The sequence below is a fragment of the Podarcis filfolensis genome, assembly GCF_964270895.1.
Source record: "Podarcis filfolensis genome assembly, chromosome: 2".
NCBI lineage: Eukaryota > Metazoa > Chordata > Lepidosauria > Squamata > Lacertidae > Podarcis > Podarcis filfolensis.
Window position 1 is genome coordinate 102,232,100 of NC_139605.1, and position 27,371 is coordinate 102,259,470.

General features: G+C 44.4%; 1 protein-coding gene across 4 annotated transcripts; it reads right to left on the reverse strand.

The window, feature by feature from the left end:
* Positions 1–27,342, reverse strand: CEP95 (centrosomal protein 95). 4 transcript variants are annotated; one of them, XM_083598630.1, is made up of 22 exons: positions 27,154–27,342; positions 23,615–23,743; positions 23,049–23,156; positions 20,809–20,922; positions 20,017–20,125; positions 19,157–19,272; positions 16,521–16,628; positions 15,876–16,081; positions 14,077–14,149; positions 12,635–12,723; positions 10,653–10,771; positions 9,950–10,085; positions 8,566–8,689; positions 6,991–7,172; positions 4,670–4,762; positions 4,262–4,412; positions 3,039–3,199; positions 2,293–2,367; positions 1,676–1,828; positions 767–913; positions 611–682; positions 1–396 (listed from the first exon to the last, which is right to left on the reverse strand). In XM_083598630.1, the coding sequence occupies exons 1-22, from the start codon at positions 27,170–27,172 to the stop codon at positions 217–219; spliced, it is 2,664 nt and encodes an 887-aa protein (XP_083454756.1). In that variant the 5' UTR covers positions 27,173–27,342; the 3' UTR covers positions 1–216. The 4 variants fall into 4 exon arrangements, with proteins under 4 accessions (XP_083454756.1, XP_083454755.1, XP_083454754.1 ...); XM_083598629.1 differs by having other exon boundaries at positions 20,017–20,128; positions 27,154–27,341; XM_083598628.1 differs by lacking the exon at positions 27,154–27,342 and adding an exon at positions 25,764–25,836.
* Positions 27,343–27,371: the final 29 nt, after the last annotated feature.

A 27,371-nucleotide genomic window follows, 5' to 3' on the forward strand; every position in this document is an offset into this window, starting at 1 on the left:
TTTTGATGGTTGAGAAGGTAACCTTTATTGAAAAAGTCTTGTTTTTTAAAAAATTATCTTGAAAAGATCAGTTCAATATTTCCGTGACACTGTAACAGTCTATGGATTCTGGGCAGCAAAACAAGCTACTAACTTCATACTTCAGGTTGCGTACTGCCCAGTATCATTTTTAAATATAAAAAGCATATTTGCCAGAAACAAGAGGCATTCCAACACTTAGAGGAACTGGTAGTTTTTGCTATATTGAAAGGAAGCCACTAGGAGTCTGGTTTTTAGACGATCAGCTTCCAGTTCTCGGAAGAATGAATCATCGTCATCACGTGTGATCATGTCCTGCAGTTCTTTAATCTCCTTCTCCATCTTTGATCTCAGCTCACGTTTCACTTTGTTTAATGTCTGAAAGAGACCATTAGGATTAAGTCTAGTACAAGGTTTCCCTAACATGGGTCTCCAGTTGTTTTTTTGGACTACAATTCCCATCATCCCTGACCACTGGTCCTGCTAGCTAGGGATGATGGGAGATGTAGTTGAACTGCAGCTGGAGTAGTTTGGGAAACACTGGTCCAGTAGTTGGTCAACAAGACAGAAAGTTGAGAGCAATAGGACTTACTGTTGCCTGTGCTTTCTCTCTGGTTTGGATTTCTCGACGTTCTTCAGAAACAGCTTCTGCCAGCATTGAAAACTAAGCAGAGCACAAGAAAAACAAATTAATTAGGTGAAGATAACGTTAGTTTATCCTTGTGTTGTAAGGAAGAAGCAAGCCTACCTGGTCCTTATAGTAGCACTCCATGGCCTCTAGCTCAGCCTGATGTTCTCTCTTCTGCTCAGCCCGCTTGTCCTTGGCATACGATCTCAGCTCATGCAGTCTCTGCTTCTGAATTTCCAAGCCTTCTTCAAACAGGTTTTTAAATATCTGCCAAACAAAACATGGCATTTGCACACATAAGAACAGCTCCGTTCAAGAAAACCTCAGCCCAGGTGACCAAGCGAAGAAAGCTAGTCACGCGCAAACCTATTATTTCCGAAGGAACGTAACCTGCTTTGCAACAGGCGCGCAAGTCCATTTGCTTCCTTGGCCATGGATCAGTAGCTACAACGTGTCAACTAATAATTTTTTTAGCTGATTAAATAAGACTTAGTGATTACGTAGTTCATTATGTGAAAGTGCATTTGCATGTTCCTAAAAGGCACCTTTGAGATGCTCAAAGTAGTGTAGGAACTAAAGTTAACAAAGTCACAACTCATTTTACTTTCTTGACAAGTTTCCCCCTAGCTCTTAATTGCAAAGGAGATTACACAGGAAATATCTATGTATTATCGCCGTCACAAAGCTGATCTCCAGTGGGCAGGTCTCATCCCACCCTGCTAAGGAATGGGTAAGCTAGATCATGTGGTACCTTGCAAAACTAGTGTCACAACCCCAACAGCACCAGCACACCTAGTGCAATAAATATCCATATGATGGCAGCCTACCTGCATGATGAAGACATTCCTAAGTCACCAGAGTGGTGGGAGAGCTGCCCATGGGGCAGAAGGAGATATGCAGTTGCAATCAGAGCATGTTGGAAAACATGGAAGCTGGCTTGCAGTCTCAATACAGTCCTTAGACTCTCAGCTGGACTTTCCTGGGAGGAAGAGCAGGAGTCCCCCTTCCTGCAGTGCAGGCTCAACTTACACGTTCCTCGCGTGTCCTGGCTCTCATCATCTTTGCCCGCAGCTGAACTCTGTAATCCTGGTAGTACTTTTTGGCTCGGACAATTTGCTGTCGTCTCTCCTTCATTTTGTTCTGGGCACATTTCTGCCGATTAATGTGTTGCTTCAACTCTTGCTAAAGACAAAAACCGAGAAACACAATTCAAGTTTCCCTAAGGAGAAGAAAGAAGGTATTAACTATTTTCTGAAATAGGTGCAGCGACCACAAAAGAAGAATTCCCTTCTTGATCTTCTAGAGGAACTATATCTGGACAAAAGAGTTTAGGAGTAAAGGCCGTTTTTCAGAAGTTCAGCTGTCCAGTTTTTCACTCCCATTTGCTGCAGGACTATTGAGCACAACGTCCTGCTGAGCAATTGGTAAATCCCGAAACTAGATGAGGGTGTGGCAATATGCTTCACCCAGCCGAATTAGGGGTGTCTGAGGACCTGGCTCGCCCAACTTGAAAGTATTGCTCTGAGAAAATAACGACCTACCAAACCAAGTGCAGTAGTCCGTCCCCCCCCTCCAAAGAAAAAATGTTTGTGGTCCCAAGCTGGTGCCCTAACCAGCCCCACCTCCTGCAAGATCTCTGAACATACCAGTCTCCTGTTATGAGCCTGCTCTTTCTTAATGAGGTCAACAAGCAATTCATGCCTTTTCAATGTTTCTAGTGCCTAAAAGCGGGGGGAAGTAAAGAAACCTGATTAATATTGGTTTTGCACATGTCAATCTTCTGCATACTAATGAACTCATGTAACACCTTTAAAAAAAAGTGCCCTTCCTCCTTTTTTTACCCATCATGTTTGGATCTACAGTTTCTCTCAGAAACGTTCTGTATGCTCTGTCTCCCTCTGTGAGCAGGAAGGCAGTCACACTGAAAGCTGATCCGCTTCCAAGAGGAAAGGCGCATGCTGCTCTAAAATCCCCTTCTGCTTTCCTCCAGTCACCCTCTCTCATCTCTCGCAGGAGTTAGTTGAGCCCTGCCACAAAGGTACCTAGCTGTGTGGTCCGGTTCCTTCTTTGCTTCCCATCTCTTTTATGCCCCAGACTCCTTATCTCATCAGAACTAGCTCCTGGTGGAAAGAATCTGCTCAGGTGGAATCTGGAAAAGTCCCCCCCCCTTTTACAGCCTTATCAGTCCTGCAGCGAAGAAAAACCAAGCAGAAGACTCGGGTACCGATCAGCACATTTTGCAATGCCATCTTATGCATTTACTCAAAAGCAATCCTTCTCCCATACCTCTGGAAGGCATGCATAGGATTGGAGCCTAATATGGCTGGTACACACGACCCAACCTGATCTTTAAAAGACCGTGACCTTCCTTGGCCTGAGCAGAGTAACTCACTTCACTCTGCAGTTTGAATTTGTTTTTACTGCCGGTTGACTTCAGATGGTCTATCTGTGCCAGCTGCTGGTGCCACATCTTGTTCATGACAGGGCGGGAAATGTGTAGGTGGGGGAAATCCTCCAGGAGCAGAGGCAAGAGGTCATTCTCCTTGACCTTCACTGCAAGAGAGAGAAAGGCAGGTGTCAGCCACCCAGCTCTGGAAGACAAGGGCAGGGCAGCATAGCCTGAGGTCCCAGTCCTCAAGCTGTCAGCATCTTGTCTAGGAAGATACTGCAGGTCTATGTCCCTGGAGAATAAATATGTATGGAGGGCATTGTTAAAAAGGAAAAAAGAAAAATAACTGCCCCAAAGTGTGGGTAGGACCTAGCTATTATGTTCCATGCATGTAACGCCACCAGCTACTTTGCTGCATGAAGAAACAAACTCTGCACAGGAAAATAGTGGGCATTGGAAAAATTAAGCCCAGGCTCACATTGTCATGTCTGTGCTTGTCTCAAAGCTGTTTTTCCCTTTTTTTAAAAAAAAAAAAAGCTGTCAGATTCTGTTAGACATGTGCATGTAATGTGCAATTAGTCTCTCAAACACCATATTACTCCATGCAATACCTCAAAATAGGGAGCTGCACACTTATTGCAGGTATCACACTTGACCAACAAAGCTGGAGTCGCTTGGACTGTGGCTTTTCACCGCAAATGGAGAACATGCAAGGTGAAAAGTGAGCATGCAATTTATGGAGCGTGCTCTTTTCTTTGACAGCATCCTCTCCCAGCGTTCTTCTGGCGACCACCACAGTTGCAGCCTTTGTTTTCCTAGTCAGCTACAGGTGTGTAGCAGAGAAAAACAGGTTTGCCCAGATTGGCACAAATGCTTTCAGTATCTTTTGGAAGAACATCAAGCTGTATAAGCACGGCTGGCATATGTTACTTGGGCACCTAATTTTAAAGCAACAAACCCTTGCCAGTGACTACACTGAACTCCGAAGAGCTCCCGGAGCAGAGAGGAGTGTGGTGGTGGGAGCCTTGGCTTCTCTGATGGCTTTTGGGAAAGGGGGTTGGGATGAGCTGTGTGCCCTTGGTTAGAAACTGGTACATGAATTTGCTTCCCTTACACAAGTCTAGACATATGGAGGTCATAAGGCAAGAAGCCAGTATTCTTGGCCTTCAGCCGACGCTTTCAAAAGGTGCCAATCTTTCTACTAAGGAGCTCTCTGTAGTTCTTACTTGGAGCTGCTTTCTTTGGCTTTGCAAACCCTCCTCTTGAAATCCACTGGCTGAGTTTGGGATTCCGAGGACCATTTTTTCTAGAATAAATCTTTGCTGCTTGCGAGGCTCTTGGAGGTTCTTTAAATAATTTCTCCTTGTATTTTTGTTCCTGGATGCAGACAGACACAAAGAGCAAGTTACTGAACGGCAAGCATTTCCAAAAATAGCCACTGGCTACTTGTAAGGAGATTTACGCGGACTGGGCCAAATTCTTCCTGTAGGGCAAATGGATTCTGAGCAAGGAAGAGGAGCATTTCTATGCACCTTGAAAGAGAGGAAATCCACCCTCAGATCCCAGGAATTCAGAGACCAGTGCAAGAGAGGCACACCACCCCAACTCCTTCATTCTCTTCTGCTCCCCCTTACAATTTCTTTGGCCTTGGCTTTCAGCTCTGCCAGTTCGAATTTCTCACGAGCCTCGTAAGCTCTTAATTCATCCTCGTAGGCTTTGGTCAAGAGCTGGAAGGCAAAAAACAAAGCCTGGTCAATGTCCACAACAAGTGTGTCGATTTAGCAAAACATTCTATGCCACTTTTCCACGTTTCTACTCCCAGGGCAGCTAAACATCAATTAAACCATATAAAAACAGCAAGTCAACATACCAAAGCAGAATCCAAACATAAAGGTATAAAAGCTTCACAGAAGAATAAAAGGTCTGGGTTTTTTCCAAGGCCTGGGAAAATAGACCGGCCCCAAAACACAGCTGCCAGACGAGCCTCCCCAAAGAAAACGCAGCACAGCTAAGGCAGGGCAGCTCTCGCCAGTTGCTGCAACTCTCCTCTCAGAAGGCCAGAGCACTGAGAGGAGGCCCGAAAAAGGTTAGCTTTAATGCACAGGCAGAGGAATGCAGGGTACCAAAGTCCCAAACCATGTAGAGCTTTAAAAAGGTAAGGGTAAAGAAGAGTTTAGATTTGATATCCCGCCTTTCACTCCCTTTAAGGAGTCTCAAAGCGGCTAACATTCTCCTTTCCCTTCCTCCCCCACAACAAACACTCTGTGAGGTGAGTGGGGCTGAGAGACTTCAAAGAAGTGTGACTGGCCCAAGGTCACCCAGCAGCTGCATGTGGAGGAGCGGAGACGCGAACCCGGTTCCCCAGATTACGAGACTACCGCTCTTAACCACTACACCACACTGGCCATTAGGTCCCGTCGTGGCTGACTCGGGGGTTGCAGCGCTCTTCTCGCTTTATTGGCCGAGGGAGCCGGCATACAGCTTCTGGGTCATGTGGCCAGCATGACTAAGCCGCTTCTGGCGAACCAGAGCAGCGCACGGAAACGCCGTTTACCTTCCTGCCGGAGCAGTACCTATTTATCTACTTGCACTTTGATGTGCTTTCGAACTGCTAGGTGGGCAGGAGCAGGGACCGAGCAATGGGAGCTCACCCTGTTGTGGGGATTCGAACCGCCGACCTTCTGATCGGCAAGTCCTAGGCTCTGTGGTTTAACCCACAACGCCACCTGCATCCCTTTAAAAAGGTATGGGTCAGGAATTGGAACAGTGCTCAGAAACAGACCCAACAGCCAGATTGGCCCTTGTATGACTCACACCAATTAAGCCCAATACCACCAGTGCAGAGAACAGCCACGAAGTAGAGGCTTAGGTTTGCAGGATGATGCTTGTATTGTTACGTGTCAGCAAAAATATATTCAGCACTGCAGTTCTGTTGGGCCAATGGACTTCTCTGTGTGCATCTAAGGTTCCCCTTCCTCTCCCTGCACACCTTCAAAATCAGCTCCACGGGGGTTGGGGGAACCCCCTGGGGTAGACTGTGGGGTCATAAAGGAAGGGCAAGACTCATAATCCCATCAGAATTACATGTATGTAGCACTGGGTACAACCCATAAAAACAAAGCAATTGGCAAATGAAACTGAATGTGTCTCCCCACAAAGTGAGATCTATGTTTGCTGCAGCTAATATTGGGAATGTTAATGCATATGGCGTTGCCAATTCATATATGTTAAAAAATACCAAGCTGGCACATATGAACATTTCAAAGAGCTAGTTACTTAATAGCTAACAGCACCAGGAGGCTGCAGCCCACTGGACCCCCTGCCCCCCGCAAAGCATCAGATGTGGGAAGGAATTTTGCTAAGGCCTGAACCAAACCTTTGCCTGTACTGGGCTGGATCTTGCAATGCTAATCTGGGCATAAGATCCTTTTCAAGAAATTAGAAAGCCAAACAATCCAGAAACATGGCGGCAAAGATTAGCAGCCCGTCAAACTCTGACGCAGTTTAGAAGAGGGTATTTGATAAGGGAAAGCATCAGAAGTCAGCACATCAGAGAAATAAAAGCTGAAGAATTATTTAAGGTGTTTTATTACTTGGCTGCTTAAGTACAGTCTAGAGAGCTGATTATAGGTGCCAAAGCACTTTGCTCAAGCTGTGTAACAAATTCAAAATAGAATTGAATGCCTCTTGTTTTCCAGGGTGTCAGGGTGTCACAACTCTAGCAAATTCACAGGGTGGATGTTGAAGCAGATAACAGATCTCTGGGCATACTTCCCACCCCCCCTTTTAAAAAATAAAACCTTACAATCTCCCCTTTGGGCAAGCAGATAAACCATCTGCATCCCTAGTGCCAGAGACCTGGGAAGGCTCTTCAGTGTTGGGTATGCTTACCTGCCTATTGAGGCTATCGGCCGTTCACCCAGAAGGCTGCATCTTGCAATCCTGCTGCCCTTACCTTTGCTCTTAACTTCCTCTGGTCTTTTTCCTTTTGCACACAGTCGCGCATTCTTCCCATTGGCCCTCGTACATCTTTCCAAAGTGCACCACCCGATTCAGGGGTTAGGTGGTGGCTTGATGGAGGGGGTGAAGCAGAAAGTGACCGCCGTCTGCTGGGTGCCCTTCCAAAACGTAGCACACCTGCAAAAGAAACCAGCTCTGAGCCTTTCTAGTAGCAGCGGCAGAAACGAGAGGCGCTTGCAGACACGCTCTTATTCGGTTTGCATGTAACGTGAAGCCAAATTGGCTTAGTGCAGAGAAAAGCTAACTCCCGCTTTGTTCCTCCTTTGGTCCTGCTGCTGCAAGCTAAGCCACGGCTTGGCTTAGCCTGTTGTCTGAACCCAGGCTCATGGTTTGTCTTGCACCAGACAAACCATGAGCTGTGAAATGAGGTTTGTTCATTGGAACAAAGCAAAGCATGTCCCTGGGTTTGGACAGCATGCTAAACCAAAGCATAGTTTAGCTCAGGGGTCAGCAAACTTTTTCAGTGGGGGGCCAGTCCACTGTCCCTCAGACCTTGTGCGGCACCAGACTATATTTGGGGGGGGGAGAACAAATTCCTATGCCCCACAAATAACCCAGAGATGCCTTTTAAATAAAAGCACACATTCTACTAGTGTAAAAACACACTGATTCCCAGACCGTCCATGGGCCGGATTTAGAAGGCGACTGGGCTGGATCTGGCCCCTGGGCCTTAGTTTGCCTACCCATGGTTTAGCTCGTAGCAATTCAGCACAGCTGAAGGAGGGTCAAAGCAACTGTACTTCCTCAGGGAGCCACACAGTTGTGAATTTGTGTTGAGCTAGGGTTGCCATATTTCAAAAAGTAAAATTCGTGACACCCGCAAAGCTGTTGATTATTTTTTTTAAAGAAACCCACCAAAATTGTTAAGCTTTTTTAGGGGAAACTGTCACAAAAATTGTGATTTTAAGCTTTTGGAGCGGTTTCTGCTGCTTTTTCTATTGCGTAGCCATACATCTGGGTTTCCCCTGACATTTTGCCAATTCGGCAAAATTCCCCCAATGTCATTTTTACACCCAAAAACCAGGGCATGTCAGGAATTTTCCTGACCTATGGCAAGCCTATGTTAAGTCATGGTTTATATTAACATCGTGTGCCAGCTGAGCCACAGAGGAGTGAGAGCTCTTTACGGTGAATGCCCTTCAGTTGCCAGTGGGACTCTCTGGGACCAAATACTCTACTGCCTCATATTCCAATATAACATTCCTTCCTTTCACTTTAGGCGTTGGATCCACACTTTGCCAATCAAGGCTCAGCAGCGGGCTTGCAATTTACTGAAGGAAGTCCAAATGCACATGCAGAAGGAACAGCTGGTTTTCGCCTGGAGGGCATTTCTTTAAGGTGTTGGGACACACAGCATTGGTGGGTTGTGCTGCCCCTCTTGTGGGCATCTGCATCCTCTGTCTTTCACCACAAGAGGGCAGTATAACCCACCACAAAGTGTGCACATCACCTGGCAAAGAAAGGGGCAGGTCACCAGGATGTCGTCAAACTTAACACTCTGAACTGTTACCCGATTCCGGTTTCCTTCGGCGGTAATCCATGATGCTATCGCTGTGCTGAGAAAGATTATCTTCATCGGCTGATGACTCTTCCTCCTCCTCCTTGCTTTGCTCTCCCAGAGCATGCTTTAACATCTGTCATTTAAAGAGATCTGTCAAGAATGCATTCCAATGGCACAACCTAGTACTAACTGTTTATTATTATAATAATAATTTATTATTTATACCCCACCCACCTGGCTGGGTTTCCCCAGCCACTCTGGGCGGCTCCCAACAGAATACTAAAAACACAACAAAACATCAACCATTAAAAGCTTCCCTAACCAGGGCTGCCTTCAGATGTCTTCTAAAAGTAATATAGTTGTTTATTTCCTTGACATCTGATGGGAGGGTGTTCAAAACATCCGTCCGGTGTTCAAAACATCCGTCTGAAAACTTCAGCCTCAAGTACATAGTGTCATATTTACTACCAAAACCAAGGTTGGCACCTTGCGGTAACTTGCTTGAATTTATTGCAGCCTGGCCTATGCATGCGGCAGAATGGTTGGCAGAATCACAAGGTGGCAGAACGGACTATGCCGCTACAGTACTACTACAAAACGCAGGCAGGAATGCTTCCGAGTACTGCAGGAGAGTTTTCTGCAAGCATCTGGGTGGCCATTGCGAGAACAGGATGCTGGACGAGGTGGACCTCTGGCCTGATCCAGCAGGCTCTTCTTATGTCCTTAAACTTCTCATTATTTTGGGTAGCAGTTTTAATACTGGATTGTCTCTCTTTGGAAAAAGTCAGTACAAGGAAGGAGTAATTGACCTAACATGCTACATATACTGATTTTATTAGAATGTTTAGTAAAGCCCAGGGACGCAGGTGGCACTGTGGGTTAAACCACAGAGTCTAGGACTTGCCGATAAGAAGGTCGGCGGTTTGAATCCCCGCGACGGGGTGAGCTCCCGTTGGTTGGTCCCTGCTCCTGCCAACCTAGCAGTTTGAAAGCACATCAAAGTGCAAGTAGATAAATAGGTACCGCTCCGGCAGGAAGGTAAACGGCGTTTCCGTGCGCTGCTCTGGTTCGCCAGAAGCGGCTTAGTCATGCTGGCCACATGACCCAGAAGCTGTATGCCAGCTCCCTTGGCCAATAAAGCGAGATGAACGCCGCAACCCCAAAGTTGGCCATGACTGGACCTAATGGTCAGGGGTCCCTTTACCTTTACCTTTAGTAAAGCCCAGGGTGGACACCAAATGGTTTCCCATCTGGTCCTTGGATACCAGGGGCTACTAAAGGATTTTAAATTCATCCCACCCCTTTAACTAGGTTTTCTCACAAGTTGTTGACAACAGGAGAGCTGCACTATATTGGGAGAAGGTGCTGTCAAGAATAGATGGGGCTTACTTACTCCTTCTAGTTCGTTCATCCGGCGGGACAGTTTGTCCGACATCTCCTTCAGCTCCTGTTCAGACAGCTTTTCCTTTGCCGTTTGGTGTGAAGAAGCTTCCTCTGCAAGCGAGTCTGTGATGGAGCGTTCTTTCTGGCTGAGAAACCACATGGGGTCAACAGGCTGAAAATGAATGTTGCTTTTTCTATCAAAGACCTCATTTCAGCAACACTCGGACAGCATTCCCAGGAGTTCATCTTGGCAGCGATACAATGAGAGTTCATACATGGACCCCAGGGATCACACCGGCCTCCCTAAATATTTAGCTACATATCTGACATGCTATTTCTTCCGATGAGGGGGGAAAACTTGTGTTGCAAGAATCAGTGCCCAGGTTGCATGAATGGGCTTTTGAGGAAATAAATAAAGAATATGACAACTGTTATTAGCATGTACCACCTTAAGCTGCTGATAACATCGCTGGTTTGGGAGGAAGAGGCAAATACTGAGGTTTTAAGACAGGAGGAAATAACCTTTTTTTTTGTTGAGGACTACATTCCCCTTGGAGGGAACCTACGTGGAACAGAGCCAGATCATCAGCACTTCAAATACCCTCCTTTTCTCTCTCACTACCTCATACTTAATAATCTTGGTAGTTCCCCACCTCTGTCTTAAACAATGCAAGAAAACCTTTAGGATTTCAGACAATCTAGGAAATGCATACCTTTTCCCAGGAAGCAGATTCCTTTGTTTTGGTCTTGTGCTTTGCTTTGTTGCAAACTCTGGCAACCTGCCCTTCTCAAAGCAAGGAGCTGGTGTGTATGGAACATTCTCATTCCTTTCCTTTTAGATGAGAGGGAGGGGAAAAAAGCTCTCACTGAAGAAGTCAAGAATAAATTAAAGAGAATGCCTGGGGTTAAAACTGAGCAGTGAGTACCACACCATATACTGAGGGGCTGCCAAATGGAATTGCTGGTAATATTAAAGCAGCTTTTAGGGCATTAGCAGTCCTTCAAAGGATGATATTCATTTACAGTGGTACCTCAGGCTAAGAACTTAATTTGTTCTGGAGGTCCGTTCTTAACCTGAAACTCTTCTTAACCTGAAGCACCACTTTAGCTAATTGGGCCTCCTGCTGCTGCTGCACTGCCGCACAATTTCTGTTCTCATCCTGAAGCAAAGTTCTTAACCCGAGGTAATATTTCTGGGTTAGCGGAGTCTGTAACCTGAAGTGTATGTAACCCAAGGTACCACTGTATTGCAGTGTTGTTTGTCAGCCTAGAAATATATTTTGGGTTCTGAGCAGCCAGCACTATGTGTACTCTCTCTCTTTCTGAGCAAAATGAAAATCAGAAATGCAGCCTTTTAAAATCTAAATATTCCTGAGTTTGACTCACAAGCAAAACCTGTCAAAAGTTTTAGAATCTTAGAGTTGGGCCCAAGGGTTGATTAACCTAGTCCAGCCCTCTGCAATGCAGGAATCTCAGCGAAAGCATCCAGGACAGATTCAACCTCTGCTTAAAAACCTCCAAGGAAGGAGAGTTCACCACCTCTCGTGGGAGTCGGTTCTACTGCTGAACAGCTCTTACTGTCAGAAAGTTTTTCTGAATGTTCAGTCAGAATCTCCTTTCTTGCAACTTGAAGCCATTGCTTTGAGTTCTACCCTCCAGAGCAGGAGAAAACAAGCGTGCTCCCTCCTCCATGTGGCAGCCCTTAAGATATTTGAAGATGGCTATCCTCTCAGTCTCCTCTTTTCCAGGCTAAACATACCCAACTCCTTCAACTGCTCCTCATAAGGCTGAGTTTCCTGACCCTTTGTAATCTTTGTCGCCCTCCTCTGCACAAGTTCCAGCTTGTCAACATCCTTTTTAAATTGTGGTGCCCAGAACTGGACACAGTATTCCAGGTGTGGTCTGACCAAGGCACAATAGAGTGGTACTATTACTTCCCTTGATCTGGACACTGTACTTCCGTTGATGCAACCTAGAATAGTGTTAGCTTTTTTTTGGCTGCTGCATCACACTGTTCAAATACAGTCATACCTCTTGTTACGTTCGATTCAGGTTACATCTTTTCAGGTTGCGTCCCGTGGTGACCCAGAAGTATCAGAAGGGTTACTTCTGGGTTTCGCCACTCATGCATGTGCAGAAGCGACGAATCACAACCTGCGCATGCGCAGGTTGCGTTCCTTTCAGGTTGCAAACAGGGCTCCAGAACGGATCCTGTTCGCAACCAGAGGTACCACTGTACTATAATTCAAATACTATAAACATGTAAGGTAAAAGATAAAGAACTCCTGGACGGTTAAGTCCAGTTAAAGGCGACTATGATGTTGCAGCGTTCATCTCGCTTTCAGGCCGAGGGACCCTGTGTCTGTCCACAGATAGCTTTCCGGGTCATGTGGCCAGCAAGACTAAATGGCTTCTGGTGCAACAGAACACCGTAACAGAAGCCAGAGCACACAGAAATGCCGTTTACCTTCCTGCCGCAGTGGTACCTATTTATCTACTTGCACTGGCGTGCTTTTGAACTGCTAGGTTGGCAGAAACTGGGACAGAGCAACGGGGGCTTACCCTGTCGTGGGAATTCGAACTACCAATTTTCTGATTGGCAAGCCCAAGAGGCTCAGTAGTTTAGATGACAGCACCACCTGCATCCCTATATAAACATGTATCTACACCCAACAGGGTATGAATTAACAGTTACCTTTCCTGCATCATCTATGGTGTCTTCTAGCACTGACTCATCAGCTTCTTCATTCACACCAGTTTCAGATGCAGGTTCATTATCTACAGCTGGAAGAGCCAACAGCAGAAGCCACAAGAAATTAGTTTACATAATTCACTTCTTTACACAACTAGAGACAAACCCAAGTCCCAAAAAACTAAACACACTTGTCACAGCATATGCAAACAGGATAACACAGTGACTAGTGACTTGTAAAACTACCTCCACATGAAGACTTCTATAGATTTTTCTGCAAGGATCATTGGCATCAATAAGTTTAACTTGTAAACATAATACAAACCTCCAAATAAGAAGTGTGGTGGGGAGTCAATTTGTTTTCTCTGGCTGTGCCTATCACAGGATGGTTAATCACATTTTCTAGAATGGTTTCTGTTCAGCAATTTTTTTGCTAATGTTAGTTCAGTGATGTAATTACCCAAGAAGGTGAGCAGGGAAAAGAAAGGCTTAAAGGTGAAAGATAATCAAATGTTCTTGCCAACAAGAATTGGTGCCTTTGTTAATGCTGCACTTGAACTGTGTTTTAAAGTGATAAAGGGTAGCAACATGGTGCCCTCCAAATGCTGGACTCCAATTTCCATCAGCCTCAGCCAACGGCCAGGGATGATGGGAGTTGTGATGCAGCAACATCAGTACCGGTTTACAATGCAATCCTATATAATCTGCCAAAGAAAGTAACTGACACTGAGTTCAGTGGGACCAGCTCCTGGTTTGTTGAAAAGTCTCTTTGGGATAATGCAGAGCTCTTGGAGGGAAGTGAGTTTCTGACAGAATTCGCCATACCTTTATAAAACCTTCACTACCCAAGGTATCCTTGGGAAGGTGAAAAATGCAACTGAACATAAGCATACAGTGATGTTCCCTGGCAAATGAGAACATTTTGAAAGTACATTAAAAAGAAAGAAAGATAGATCCACAAGTAGTCGCTTTTACAAGCACTTTTCAAAAGTCTCTTTCTCCCTATGTCAGTAGCTTTAATTAGAGTAGTAAAAGTAAAGAGGACCCCTGACCATTAGGTCCAGTCGTGGCTGACTCTGGGGTTGCGGCGCTCATCTCGCTTTATTGGCCAAGGGAGCCAGTGTACAGCTTCCAGGTCTTGTGGCCAGCATGACTAAGCTGCTTCTGGCGAACCAGAGCAGCGCACGGAAACGCCGTTTACCTTCCCGCCGGAGTGGTACCTATTTATCTACTTGCACTTTGACGTGCTTTCAAACTGCTAGGTTGGCAGGAGCAGGGACCAAACAACGGGAGCTCACCCCGTCGCGGGGATTCGAACCACCGACCTTCTGATCAGCAAGCCCTGGGCTCAGTCGTTTAACCCACAGTGCCACCTGCGTCCCTAATTAGAGTAGTAGAAGAGATATTAAGATTACACTTTTCAATAACTCAAGGAATGTTCTTACCGGAAGTGATCGTGGATAAAGAAAGGATGTCACCTGAGAGGGTTCCAGACTCTTCCCCAAGGGACTCTGCAGGCTGTTAAAAAACGTGGGACATGTAAATTTTGTGTGGCATTTGCTTGTTTGTTTTTTTTAAATGCATATATGAGCAACTTCCTGTTTGCATGGGGGTTGCATTCCAAGTCATCGTGCACGTCAACAGTCGCACGCCAATCAAACACCTGCAAAATGGTCACTGCTTGTGCATAAAATATTATCCAAACCGTAAAAATAACCTGATGTATTAACACCACATTAAAATTTATTTGCGTTTGGTGTAGGCCTTGTCATTTCTCATCTAAATAGCTAATAACACCAATGGTATATTATGACCGACACACACACTCCAAAAGTAAGTGAAATAATTGCCAATTCTCCTAACAGGTTATTCACCTTATTCATCCTTTCTCTTCCATCCAGATACGAGTTTGCTTCAACATACAGAGAACACCCCTGACTCTCCTTGTGCAATTAGAAAGGCTTTGGCTTACTTCCATTGACTAGTCATCTCATTCCTTGGTACTGCTAGTAGATTAATCATTGCCTTTTGATGTCCTGTTCAAACAATATCTTCTATATCCCCTAAATGACTTATTGCTTTAAGAGGAACTCACTATGAAGATGTGCCTCTTCCCACACAGTGTTAGAAACTGAGATATTAAAGCTAGGAGCTAAAGGGCTCCTTAAACCTAGGTTGTGGGCCCAACAATGGAATGTCTAGGCGTGCTTTTTTATAACAAGAATACAAAGCTGAAAATGAATGAACTGCAGCTAAAATCTTATGTTCGTTTTTCACATGGTCTAGTCCCTCCCCTGCCCCACCAGCCCTAATATTCTTAAGAGGGTCTCTTCGCCAGTCTTCAGAGAGTAGCTGGAAGTGAGGAGGCAGAAAAAGGTCCTCCTTTCCTTTCACTCTGCAGTTTTAATCTGAAAATCTTTGGTGCAGTTCTGCGCCCAGAAACTGCATGTCCTAATGAAATTCCCTGTCGCAAAATACGCCTAGAACAATGGCAGTTTCAAACACAGCATTTGAGACTCTATCATGATTCTTATATATTGGTTTTATCTTAAATCAGCAGGCGTGGTAGTGGTTTAATACGCTTAGACAGCGTACTGTAACTCAGTCAGAAATACACTCTTCCACCTACGTTCTGAAAGTGAAACATACTGTATTTTTCGTTCTATAAGACGCGCCAGGCCATAAGATGCACCTAGCTTTTGGAAGAGGAAAACAAGAAAAAAAATATTTTGAATCCCAGAAGCCAGAACAGCAAGAGGGATCGCTGCGCAGCGAAAGCAGTGATCCCTCTTGCTGTTCTGGCTTCTGGGATAGCCAAGCCTCTTTTCAGGGCAGGGGGAGCGTTCCTCCCGTTGCCCTGAAGAGGCTTCGCAAAAGCAACACAAAGCCTCTTGAGCGAAGAGGGAGGAGTGCTCCTGCTGCACTCAAGAGGCTTTGCGTGGCTATCCCTGAAGCCAAAAGAACAAGAGGGATCGGTGTGCAGTGATCCCTCTTGCTCTTCTGGCTTCAGCGATAGCTGCGCAGCCTGCATTCACTTCATAAGACGCATACACCCCCCCCTTACTTTTTAGGAGGGAAGAAGTGTGTCTTACAGACCGAAAAATACGGTACATATTGAGCTTCCTGGACACAGGAAGGCCTAGCAGCGTTAACCTGGAAGCAGTCTGAATTAAGGATCCCAAGGCAATGCATTTCTACAAAGGCTGACAATACTAACAGAAACAAAGGAAACTTCAGCACTTACATCAGAGGACGCAAGTCTGCAAGGTTTAGCTGGTGGCGGCGAACGTCTGCCTGAACTTCCAGCGCCTCTTTCAGTTAGGTAAGAGGGCCTGGATGCGGAAGGCTGGAATGGTGGCTGCAAAGGAATAGCTGGGCGGATTGGTTCCCCAAGCTTTTTTGCATTAGAACACAACTGCTCCTTAGACGACAAAGCAGATTTGGCTGTTCCTTAGGAAAGACAAGCAGTTTAGAGGTTCAGTCCATGTACTTTTAACAAAAGGGGGGCATATAATTATTATTATAATTAATCACTCCGCTGGGAAGTTTCCTTTAGAAATTTTGGGCCCAATGCTGGAAGCAAGCGATTTATGGGATTTCATAGAATTGATTAGGATATTTCCCTCACAGGTCCTATCAACTTAGCCCATCCAGACTTTTCACACACAAAAAGAATGGCTTTATTTAACTGAATAAGATGCACAGGTAAGATGAAACATAGTAACAAACTTAAGCCAGTTCTCTTTCCCCCACCAGATCATCAAAGAAAGATCAAACCCAGGTGGTAAAACAAAGGGAACCTTTACTTGTTTAAAATACAACAGACACAAGAAAAGGCCAGTAATATATTTTAAATATATATTTCTGAGGTTCTTTGGTATACACTCACCTTGAGTTTCTCTGACAAGAGCTCTTCTGCCACTAGATGGTCCCCCAAAAGCCACAAGATCTTCAGGTTTTGTAATCTTCTTTGAGATGTCTCTTTCTGCAGGTAACTCTGTAAGAAATTGAAATTTTAAGAGCAGCATTTGGAGGTGACTACGTGCAGAGGGAGCGCGCGAGTCAAACATTTGTGTTTGACTATTTCACTGCTAATTACAAAGGAGATGTATTATCCAAACAGACTATTGCTGTAACAGGGAGCAGAAAAAGAGAATAAAATATTAAGTTGGCATCTTGTGCAAGGAATCCCGCAGACAGCAAATCCTGCCAATTCCACCGTGCTGCAGCCCCCAGTGCTTCATCCCATTGCATTTCATAAGGTCTTTTAACCCTCAGGAGCAGCCTGGGATATATGTGTGGATGCTGACAGCAGGAATAGGAAGGAGGAGCCAGGTAAGCCCCATAGCACGACAGCTCCCCTGGCACTTTTTGGGTTCAACCCAGTGCGTGATCCTAAAAGTTACCATATTGTAAGTACCCTTATGGAAGGGATGCGGGTGGCGCTGTGGGTTAACCACAGAGCCTAGGACTTGCCGATCAGAAGGTCGGTGGTTCGAATGCCCGCGACGGGGTGAGCTCCCGTTGCTTGGTCCCTGCTCCTGCCAACCTAGCAGTTTGAAAGCATGTCAAAGTGCAAGTAGATAAATAGGTACTGCTCCGGCGGGAAGGCAAACGGCATTTCCATGCGCTGCTCTGGTTCGCCAGAAGCGGCTTAGTCATGCTGGCCACATGACCCGGAAGCTGTATGCCGGCTCCTTCAGCCAATAAAGCGAGACGAGCGCCGCAACCCCAGAGTCGGTCACGACTGGACCTAATGGTCAGGGGTCCCTTTACCTTTAAGTACCCTTATACATTTATTTAATTTAATTTCTACAGTGGTACCTTGGGTTACATACGCTTCAGGTTACAGATGCTTCAGGTTATCAACTCCGCTAACCCAGAAATAGTACCTCGGGTTAAGAATTTTACCTCAGGATGAGAACAGAAATCGCACAGTTGTGGTGCGGCGGCAGCAGCAGCAGGAGGCCCCATTAGCTAAAGTGGTGCTTCAGGTTAAGAACCGTTTCAGGTTAATAATGGACCTCCGGAACGAATTAAGTATTTAACCCGAGGTACCACTGTACACTGCTCTCCATCCAAAGATTACAGGGCGGTTTTCAATATAAAAACCACAAAGATACATACCATAATAATAAACCAAAACAATATCCCCCCCCCCCAGTTTAAAAGGTCACAGACTGTTTAATTAGCCAAAGGCCTGGGAGAAGAGGAATGCTTTTGCATGGAACCTGAATATATGTAAGGAAGGCACCAGGCGAGCCTCCCTTGGGAGAGCATTTCACAAGCGGGGAGACACCGCAGAAACATCCCATTCTCGTGTTGCTGCCCTCCAGACCTCTCGCAGAAGAGGCACACCAATAACAGCCTCAGATCATGATTGCAGGGTCCAGGTCAGTTCATATGGGAAGAGGTGTTCCTTGTGGTATTGTGGTCCTGAGCAATATCTCAAAAATATGCATGCTAAGGTTTGGGGAACATGCAAAAGCCAGTGTAAATGTTCAAAACTGATGGGTTTAAATGCAGATCAAACAACTAAAAATCTTGAGTAAGTTCGTAATTTAATCAACCACTCAGTGTGGTATCTGACTAACACCCCAGCAAGTTACCATTTTTATCAACCAGCTCGTTCCATTTAATCACAAAATGTCCAAGAACCCAAAGAGAGAAACAGACAGAGAAATGTAGACGGTAGTGTGTAAATATGTCCTGGATGAGTCCAAACCCAGCAATGAACTCTGGAAGTCGGGAATTTACAATAATTCCAAGTCAGCAAGTAGTAGTATTTCCATAAATGACGATTAAGATATGATCTTCCCGCAAAAGAGGGGCCAAAAGGGACCACTGGTTTCCCCACATAACTTTGTGACTTGGCATATTGTTGCATGAATCTGACATAAACACTATACCCTGTACTTCTGCTAATACTATCTGCAGCAGAGATGTGTGTTTTTATTTATAGCCTGCCAAATGTGTTGATTTCAAGTATTAGTTACTTGTGGAGTTATATAGACTACTCAAATGAATTACATCTCTCAGCTTCACGTTTCAGGCCATTAAGATGCTGGTTTCAATTGTATGCTAATAAGGAGAATTGGTGGGGATCTCAAACTTTGTTCAACCTCCTACACTATTCCGATCCCTGAGTACCAACTTCCAATTGACACCAGGATCTACAAAAAAAAAAGCAATCTGAATGTGTTTGTAGTTAAAGGGTTACAATTTATTCCATCTGCTGGTGGGAGTGACTGGCCTTGTGACTCTTCTGTTTTTTTACTACTGCACTAGAATATATTACAACAAACCATAGATTTCCTAATCATTTGTCTCATGCCTGTTCATCTCAAGTAATTTGTGAATGTGGGGAGAGAAACTGCCAATTCCCTGTAGCAAGCTGCTGCATACCAACAGTTTTTGTTTGCGGGGAAAGTGCCTGCACAGGGAAGAAACTATTTAAAGTGGTCTCCGCATGGCAGACATTCAGCTACTCAGATTTGGCTGCTCTTGTGTGTTGCCTGAACTCACCTTCATTTCTTAGAGAAAACAAATAAGCAGTGTCGCCAAGCTTAATGAGCTCACTTGTAGATTCTGAACCGTCTACCTCGTATGATGGAACGTCGATCTCTGACGACCGAGAAGACCTAAACAGAATGCAAGGAAGTAAATTTGTTTACTTGACTTGGCCACAAGGTGGTGCTTCTAGCTGAGAGGCGCACACTTCCAACGCCAAGGATCACTGCTACATGTTTATCGACTGAAGGCGGCTATGACACCACATTAACTGGAGAAAATGCGTTTTCCCAGGTGACAACTACGTTTAACCATTCTACGCAACTGGGAACGGGGACAGCATCTGGCAATCGGTTGCACCAGTGCGTTGGTTGCAGAGCCAATGTCATGTCATGGCATTGCGGTGGAGGAAGAAACCTGCAGCAATATCCTCTCTGAGATGCCAAGCAGAAACGCTGAGTTCAGTGCATTCCATCAGCTTGCAGAGGCTCTCAGTGTTTCTCAACCTGTGGGTTCCCAGATGTTGTTGGACTACAACTCCCATTCATTCCTAGCCAGCATGACCAGTGGTCAGGGATGATGGGAGTTGTAGTCCAACAACATCTGGGGACCCGCAGGTTGAGAACCACTAACGTATCAGAAATGCAGAAGCAGTTGTGGAGCAAGCAATGGTGGGGAGCGAGAAGAAGAGAGGTGTTAACTGTATGCTTCACAACTAAAGTGGTGACCATGGTCATCGAAAGGCCATAGTCTAAAATTACCTAGCTGCACCACTGCCTCACCTACGGAAGCAGAGAACAGTGGTATTAACATGTTGCACACTCTGCAACCTAGTAAAGACTTGGGAAGCTAAGGGAACTATGAACCTGCCTTACCCTGAGGTAGACGGAAGTGTCAGGGAGGGAAGTGGCACATCATGAACACCATCTTCTTCCTTTTCAAGACCGGTAGTCTGGACTTCATCTTCAGCCCTCTGGTTAAGATCTTCTGTTCATAAACAAAACTATTATGAGCAAGGAGCAAAACAGACTTCTGCCTGCCACAAAGATGACCGTGACAGTATCAATCCCCTCCTCAGCCCACACATCTGCAGTGGCATATCGGTCAGCGTATGACTAACGCAGCAAAATATTTATTCTGGCACAGAAGCTTATACGATCCACTGTCTGTTTATGTAAGGTGTGCTGGCACTGTTGTAGAAACCCAGTTTCATCCGGTACCAGCCACTTTGAGCTTTAAATTCGACAGGCTTGATTGCTTTGCAACCAATATTGTTAAATAAAAACTACTTGCTAAGAAATTTAGCATAGTTTTACTCCATATTTTGTGGTTATATATTTTGATTTTCTTCTGTGAACCGCCCTGAGACCTCTGGGTACAGGGCGGTATATGAATTCAATAACTAATAATAAGCTTTTTCTTTCTTTTCTATTATTTCCTATGCTCTTATTTTTTTCTTCCTGTAATTACAGCCTGATGGTGACTGAGAGGCACTGCAAGTTCTTTCACTTTATGCCAACATACTGATGCTAAGCAAGGCAGTGAAAGTGCTCTCTCTTTTTAAGAATACCCCTCTAGGTGCAAAGTGATACTACTATATACAAATAAACAGAATATGCTATCTGCCCAGAGGAAGCATATGCCATTGATTATGCCCCTTCTCTCACCGCCATTCTGAGAAGCCGTCTCACTGATTTCTTCTGTCAGGTACTCGAGCAAGCCATCAAATATTTCCAAGAGATTTCTGATGGACTCCTTATTTCCTCTCACAATGTTCTCCCCTAGACAAAAATCAGTGTTAATAGACTGGCAGAGAATGGGGGGGACGGGACTTGGGTAGCGTATGCCTTTCACAACCGGGAGAATGATGGGCAGGGCTGGGCTACATGCAAATGGCTCAAAGTCCTGCTTGAATCAAGCCTAATGCAACAGTCGGCATAAAGCAATCCGTATTGTGGATTGTTCTCTCTGCTCATTGCGATTAGATGAAGTAAAGGGAAAATCATGCAGAGGATGTTTTCCTTTCTCGTTCCAAATCCCTCAGAATGCCTTTTTTAAAAAAATGGAAGCTCTTGGGAAACATCTGAGGCTGCTCTATGGAGCATAGTGTTGGAAAGGAAACTCACAACAGGTTTCGAGTAATCTCACCTCTGAGTCACAGTTCTAAAATGGAAGGAAAGGGTAGCAGCAGGGAATGTCAACTCTGTGGCTTTGTTTAATGAGCTGCATTAGAACACTTGGGGCACAATCCTGCATGCCAAGAATTCTTGTAAGCTCCATCTCCCCAACAAGGTGCAATTGTTTTGCTAAGAGAGGGATAACCGTTTCTGACATAAGTATATTTGTATGCCTTGGTGGGGGCTTGACCCTCCTCACGGTGCTAACAATAGAGATCCATGAACAAACCCATTATCCAAAGCAGTGACATTTCCTCTTTAGATAACTGCTGATATAGGGAAGAATCAGCCAGAAACAAATGCAACTGGTATTGTGTCCCAAATGTCTTTCATGCACTAACAAAATCCTTGCGCTAACAGAGCTACTTCATGGGATACTGCCCTAATGAAAGATTTAGGTCCTAAATCTTTCAGTAAGTTGGATATACTTCCTAGATTTTAGGAAGGCCCTATCAATTTGTCTTACTGGGAAAAGGTGCTCCATTGAGCGGCATGATCCCCTGTGCGCTTTTACGCAGAAATACAGAGACGCACTCCCTAGTGTGTTTAGGATTGCAACCCAGGTCACACATTTCCAGTAAGTGAAAACATTGATTAAAAATGTGGGAGGAGGAAATTGCCAAGTTCATACAGAGACTAAATATTGGTCCCTAAGTGGACAGGGTTATATCCTACCGAGTTATTGCAGAAGCACCCCCCCAATCTCTTCTTCCCTTTCCTACAATATGCTCTATATTGGTTCCCACAACCAAGACACATGGAGTTCCTCAGTAAACTGGACTGCAGTTCTTTATATACCACAGATTCAGGAGGCAATGGGGATACATGTATCATATCAAGGTGATACTCTTAGTATCTTATCGACATAAGCCAACTTATCTTATCAAGCCCGTATCAACTTGAGACCAGTTTACCTACGAGATCGCTTTACCCCACAGGTGCCCACTTGAACCCTTTGATCAGCAGAATTGGTACTACTACAAGAGCCACGTAATACCCCTTCTGCATCTGTAAAAACTTGATCATTTAGTTTGGCAGCGCCTAAACTTCAGAACTCCCTGCTTCTTGAGATCAAGCAGGTGCCTTCACTGTACAGTGGACGCTCAGGTTGCGAACGTGATCCGTGCAGGAAGCACGTTCGCAACCTGTATCTGCGCATGTGCAGGTTGCGAATCAGCGCTTCTGCGCAAAGCGCGATCTAGCACTTAGGCGTATGCGCGACCGCCGAAACCCAGAAGTAACCCGTTCCGGTACTTCTGGGTTTCGGCAGTCCATAACCCGAAAAAATGCAACCTGAAGCGTCTGTATCCCGAAGTATGACTGGATTCTTTTTGGCGCCTGCTAAAAGCATTACTGTTTAGAAAAGCCTATCCAGATGCTCAGATAGTTGAGGTGATCTTAATTTGCTTTAGTACTTTAACTTTTTAAGGAAATTTTTCTCAATTTTATCTTTTTGTAAACCACTTTGAACTTTTGTTTATAATTAAGTGAATTCATAAAGGTTAATGAACTTCATGAAATAAATAAATATTGCACTGTCAGACTTACATACATCCAGCATAATTAAATTATTGCTCGCACCAACCATAAAAGTACATATTTTTTTATTATTAATTTTTTTTTCAATAGCAATCATAGAATGGTAGAGTTGGAAGGGCCTCTGAGGGTCATCTAGTCCAACTCCCTGCAATGCAGGAATCTCAACTAGATCACAAATGATAGGTACCCACCAGTTATATGCGATAAGCTGATCTGCAAGTAGTCCAAAGCCAAAGAATCTATTACTGCCTGCACATTATGGGCATCGTCTTCAGGGCAAAGAGGTGTGTCTATGACATCTATAAAATAATGGGAGTGCATCATGCTATTATTTCACAGAACGGTATACTGCGTAAGCTGCTTTCCATGTAATCTGAGAGCAAGTCTGCACAGACCCCCATGAGTCAGTTGGCAGGAATCTATATAACAGTGGATTGTGTATAATCGTTCAGAGCTTTCTTGTGCCAGTGTTGTTAAAAAGAAGTTTAGAGCAAAGTTTCCATTTGTGTTTAGCTACAATTGGGGGTATGTTCATATATATATATATATATATACACAGTATATATATATAGATAGATAGATAGATAGATAGATATATTTCTCATTATGTTTTTAAAAGCTCTTGGATATAGAACATATGATGCCTATTTAAATCCAAATCTCACAGCATTACTATTTATTTCAAATATACATAGACAATAGGGGAAAAAACATTACCCTAGAAAACAAAGACATTGTCGGAGGCATGCATTCTTACCTGGCACTCTCTCTCCCAGTATCGATTCATAAAGATGAATAAACACTTTAGCTCCACAGTCAGAGAGATTGCTAACGTGCAGATCTATGTTACATTTTGTCAGGAGATCATTGGCAACATTGACCCATTCTATGAAAATAAAAGAGATGAAACATGGCTTTTCAGAGAATGTGTTTGCATAAAAAAGGCTACAAAATCTTCTACCAAGGACCCAAAAAGGACTTAACAATGTTTTTTTAATCTCCATCAAAAACAAGTTTTCTGAAATAATGGGTGCAAAATTGCCATTTATCTCATAATGCATACATTCATCTCCAGCAATTGAACTGGCAGGCCTATTTGTTTATTACCACTGCAGTAGCCCATGATGAATCAACATTCTCACCAATCTTGTTGGGTAGGGAAAGTGGCGTTTAGAGGTCAAGATCAAACTCGTATAGAAGTATCAAGTTTAGTAATTAAAAACATATTTTTAAAAATATATTATCACATTTTAAAAATAACTCTCTAGTCTAGACCTTATCATTCATCTTATTACAAATGTATGTAAAATCCTAGCTTAAAATGTAGCATGTGTTTCTTCTGTCAGCCTGGTATGATATTGCAGACAATTCAGGAAGGAATATGTGGCAGTGTTGCCTCTTTTAATGATTGATTTATTATCTTCACATTCCTTTTTTTGATGCTTAGAGGGATTACTAGAAAGAAAAAAGGTAATATGATAGTTGATTGCACAATTCTCTTCAGGCTGCATGCCATCCATATGTAAGAATCTGCTCTTTTCACATTTGTCTTTCCTATATTTTTTCAGCTGTAAGCCCTTTGGAAACAGCAATGGAAAGTATTTTTTTTCTACACAACACTAACCATGCTGGTAGGGAATCTGCAGGTCAAATTAAGCACCCAAGGCTGCCTAATTTGGCCTGTGAGGCCATTTTCATTCACACCAATCAGATGTGCGACTCATATAGTTGTGGGTGCCAATGAAGAACCAGGAACATAAAGCTCAGTGTGTGCTCCTGATTGTTCCTTCTCACCAGGAGTTTGCATTCCTGAGTAGATCCAACTATTGCCAAAAGTAATTGCACTTGCCAACCAGGCATTAAGTGGTGTGTCAATCATTTTATAGTAATAATAATTCACTGACAAATTTAAGCAATGCCAAATGTCAGCCTTGCTGCAGAAAAGCAATCAGGAGAGCATGGCTTAGAATCATAACTTTGAATCATAACTGCAGGTGACTGACAGGTGGGTGGCCCCACCCTCCTGACAAATGTGGCCTGACAAAAGTGGCTCCCCATCCCTGACCTAGCATTTTGTTGGGTCTATAACATGCAGTAGGAAACCAAAACTAAATATATTTTGATGAATGATAAAGGTTGTAATGCCATTGTGACCATTTTAGTTTAGCTTTTGCAGGCATTGCTTTAATGATATAGACCACTTTGGGTATCAAAACATTGGTAAGCTACTATATTTAGATTGTGATGTACTAAATCTTATTTCTGAGTATAAATAAATGGTTTAAGAAAGAAAAATATTAGTGAGCCTGCAAACTTTTAGCCAATTTCCAGTTTCTGAAACAAACTCTGTTAAAAGACTACTACCTAATTTGGGATGCATTCTGTTCTGAAATATATGGAAATCTGATAAACCTTGCCAGATAATATAAGTTTAATATAGAGCCCTGTGAACCAGTTCTGGGATATCATGTTGCAATTGCATACTTGTTTTTGTATAGTCACTGTCAAAACCTGTTGGAAGGAGCTGCAAGCAACAGATCTCTCAGAGCAATGCCAAATATACTCTCTTAGATTAGTGCCAAGTGAGGAAGCCAAGACAAAAACCAGGACAGCACTATGTGCTCAGTTTTCTAAGAACATTAGCTTCTCCCCTCCCAGTGCAATCCTATACAGATATACTCAAAATTAAGTGCAAATAACTTCAGTGGGGCTCATTCGCAGGCAAGAGTGTTATTCATACACATAAGATACCTTGTAAAGACACAAATTAAAGAGAAAACATACACAACCAACGAAAGCTTGCTTATATTGCTAAATGGAAACATACATGTTATTACAAATATAATGAAAAAATGCTTGTTTCCAATGTGCTAAAAGAAGCAGCATTTTATCAGGTGTTTAGTTACCTGAAGGCAAGGAATCAATCTTATATTTATTGTAAGCACTCACAATTGCAATAGCCATAGGGACTGATTCCCTTTTAACTGTGCATTGTTAAGAGAACAAAATTCCTCTAAGAGTAGCTTTCTCATCTGTGTCATCAGACAAGTTAAAAAGAATTATTTACCAGCATTTCACAGGCAAGAGCGATAAAGACATGCAATAGAATGGTCACATATACGTGCTTCTTGGGCACCCTGTGTTTTCCTAGATGAGGGCCCTCCTCACCATATCTGATGAAGTTGGCTCAAATCCACAGACACTTATACCATACTAGATAGACTTAACATATAGCTTTCTTGACTTTGCCCGTGTGGAGTCAGATTGTATGCCTAGAGATGAATTACAGGGATGTGTGGTGCAGAATTCCCCTCCGACAAATTCATTATTAGCAACCATTCATGGATACTGATTGCAAAAACAATATTGGGCAACCCAATATTTGTGTTGATTGGAAGTTCGGCTTCTGCCCACCTTGCAGTTCAAAAGCAGTTTGAAAGTAGATAAATAGGTACCGCTGCAGCGGGAAGGTAAACGGCGTTTCTGTGCGCTCTGGCACGGTGTCCCATTGCGCCAGAAGTGGTTTAGTCATGCTGGCCGCATGACCCAGGAAAGCTGTCTGTGGACAAACGCTAGCTCCCTCGGCCTGAAAATCGAAATGAGCACTGCAACCCCATAGTTGCCTTTAACCGGACTTAACCATCCAGGGGTCCTTTACCAATTTACCTTTTTACCTTTACTGGGTTGTTTCAAAGTTGGTTAGGTCTTTTTTATAAAAAAGGGAAAATAAGCATGTTAAATTAGATCACACTGTAGTACAGCACCAGAAGATTTCCAGACAGGAACGGGGCTTGGAGGATCTCATGCTTTTAAGAGAAAACTCACATCACAGACGACTGAGCTGTGTTTCTATCGAGATAGGGGCTGATGTGGCCCCGCTGTTTTACATAGGTAAAAAGGTAAAGGACCGCTGGATGGTGAAGTCCAGCTGGCAGAAGCTGGGACGGAGCAATGTTTGGAGTTCTCCCCGTCGCGCGGATTCGAACCGCCGACCTTCCGAACAGCAAGCCCGAGAGACTCGACGGTTTTGCTCGCTCCCGTGCTAAGGGAGAGCCATACGGAAAGCATTATTACCACAGGGAACGGGAACCTGTGGACCCTCCACCCGGAGCTGTTGAACCCCGACTCCTGTCAGCTGAGGGGCAACAGGTGTTATGAGAACGTGGGAATGGGGTGAGGGGGGGAATGGGTGTCGCCCTCCCTACTCCCGCCTCCGAAATTAGGGTCCCTCGCCTTCGGGGGGGTTTCTTCCTGCGCCCCCCCCCGCCCGGAACTCGTCGGAGCGGGCCCGCCCACCTCTTTCAGCGGCGCCCATCTTGGGACGCGGAGGCGACTTAATCTCCCGCAGCCGGGCCCAAACGAGCGGCCCCCTCACCTCCCGCTTCCTTCGCCCTTAAGCGATGCCCAGGGATATTTAAACGATTGGCCCGCTCTACGGCCTTTTGCTCTGCGATTGGCCAGCCGGGAGCGGAAGAGGCAGGACTTCCTTTTGTCGCTGTCGGCTCGCGCCTTCC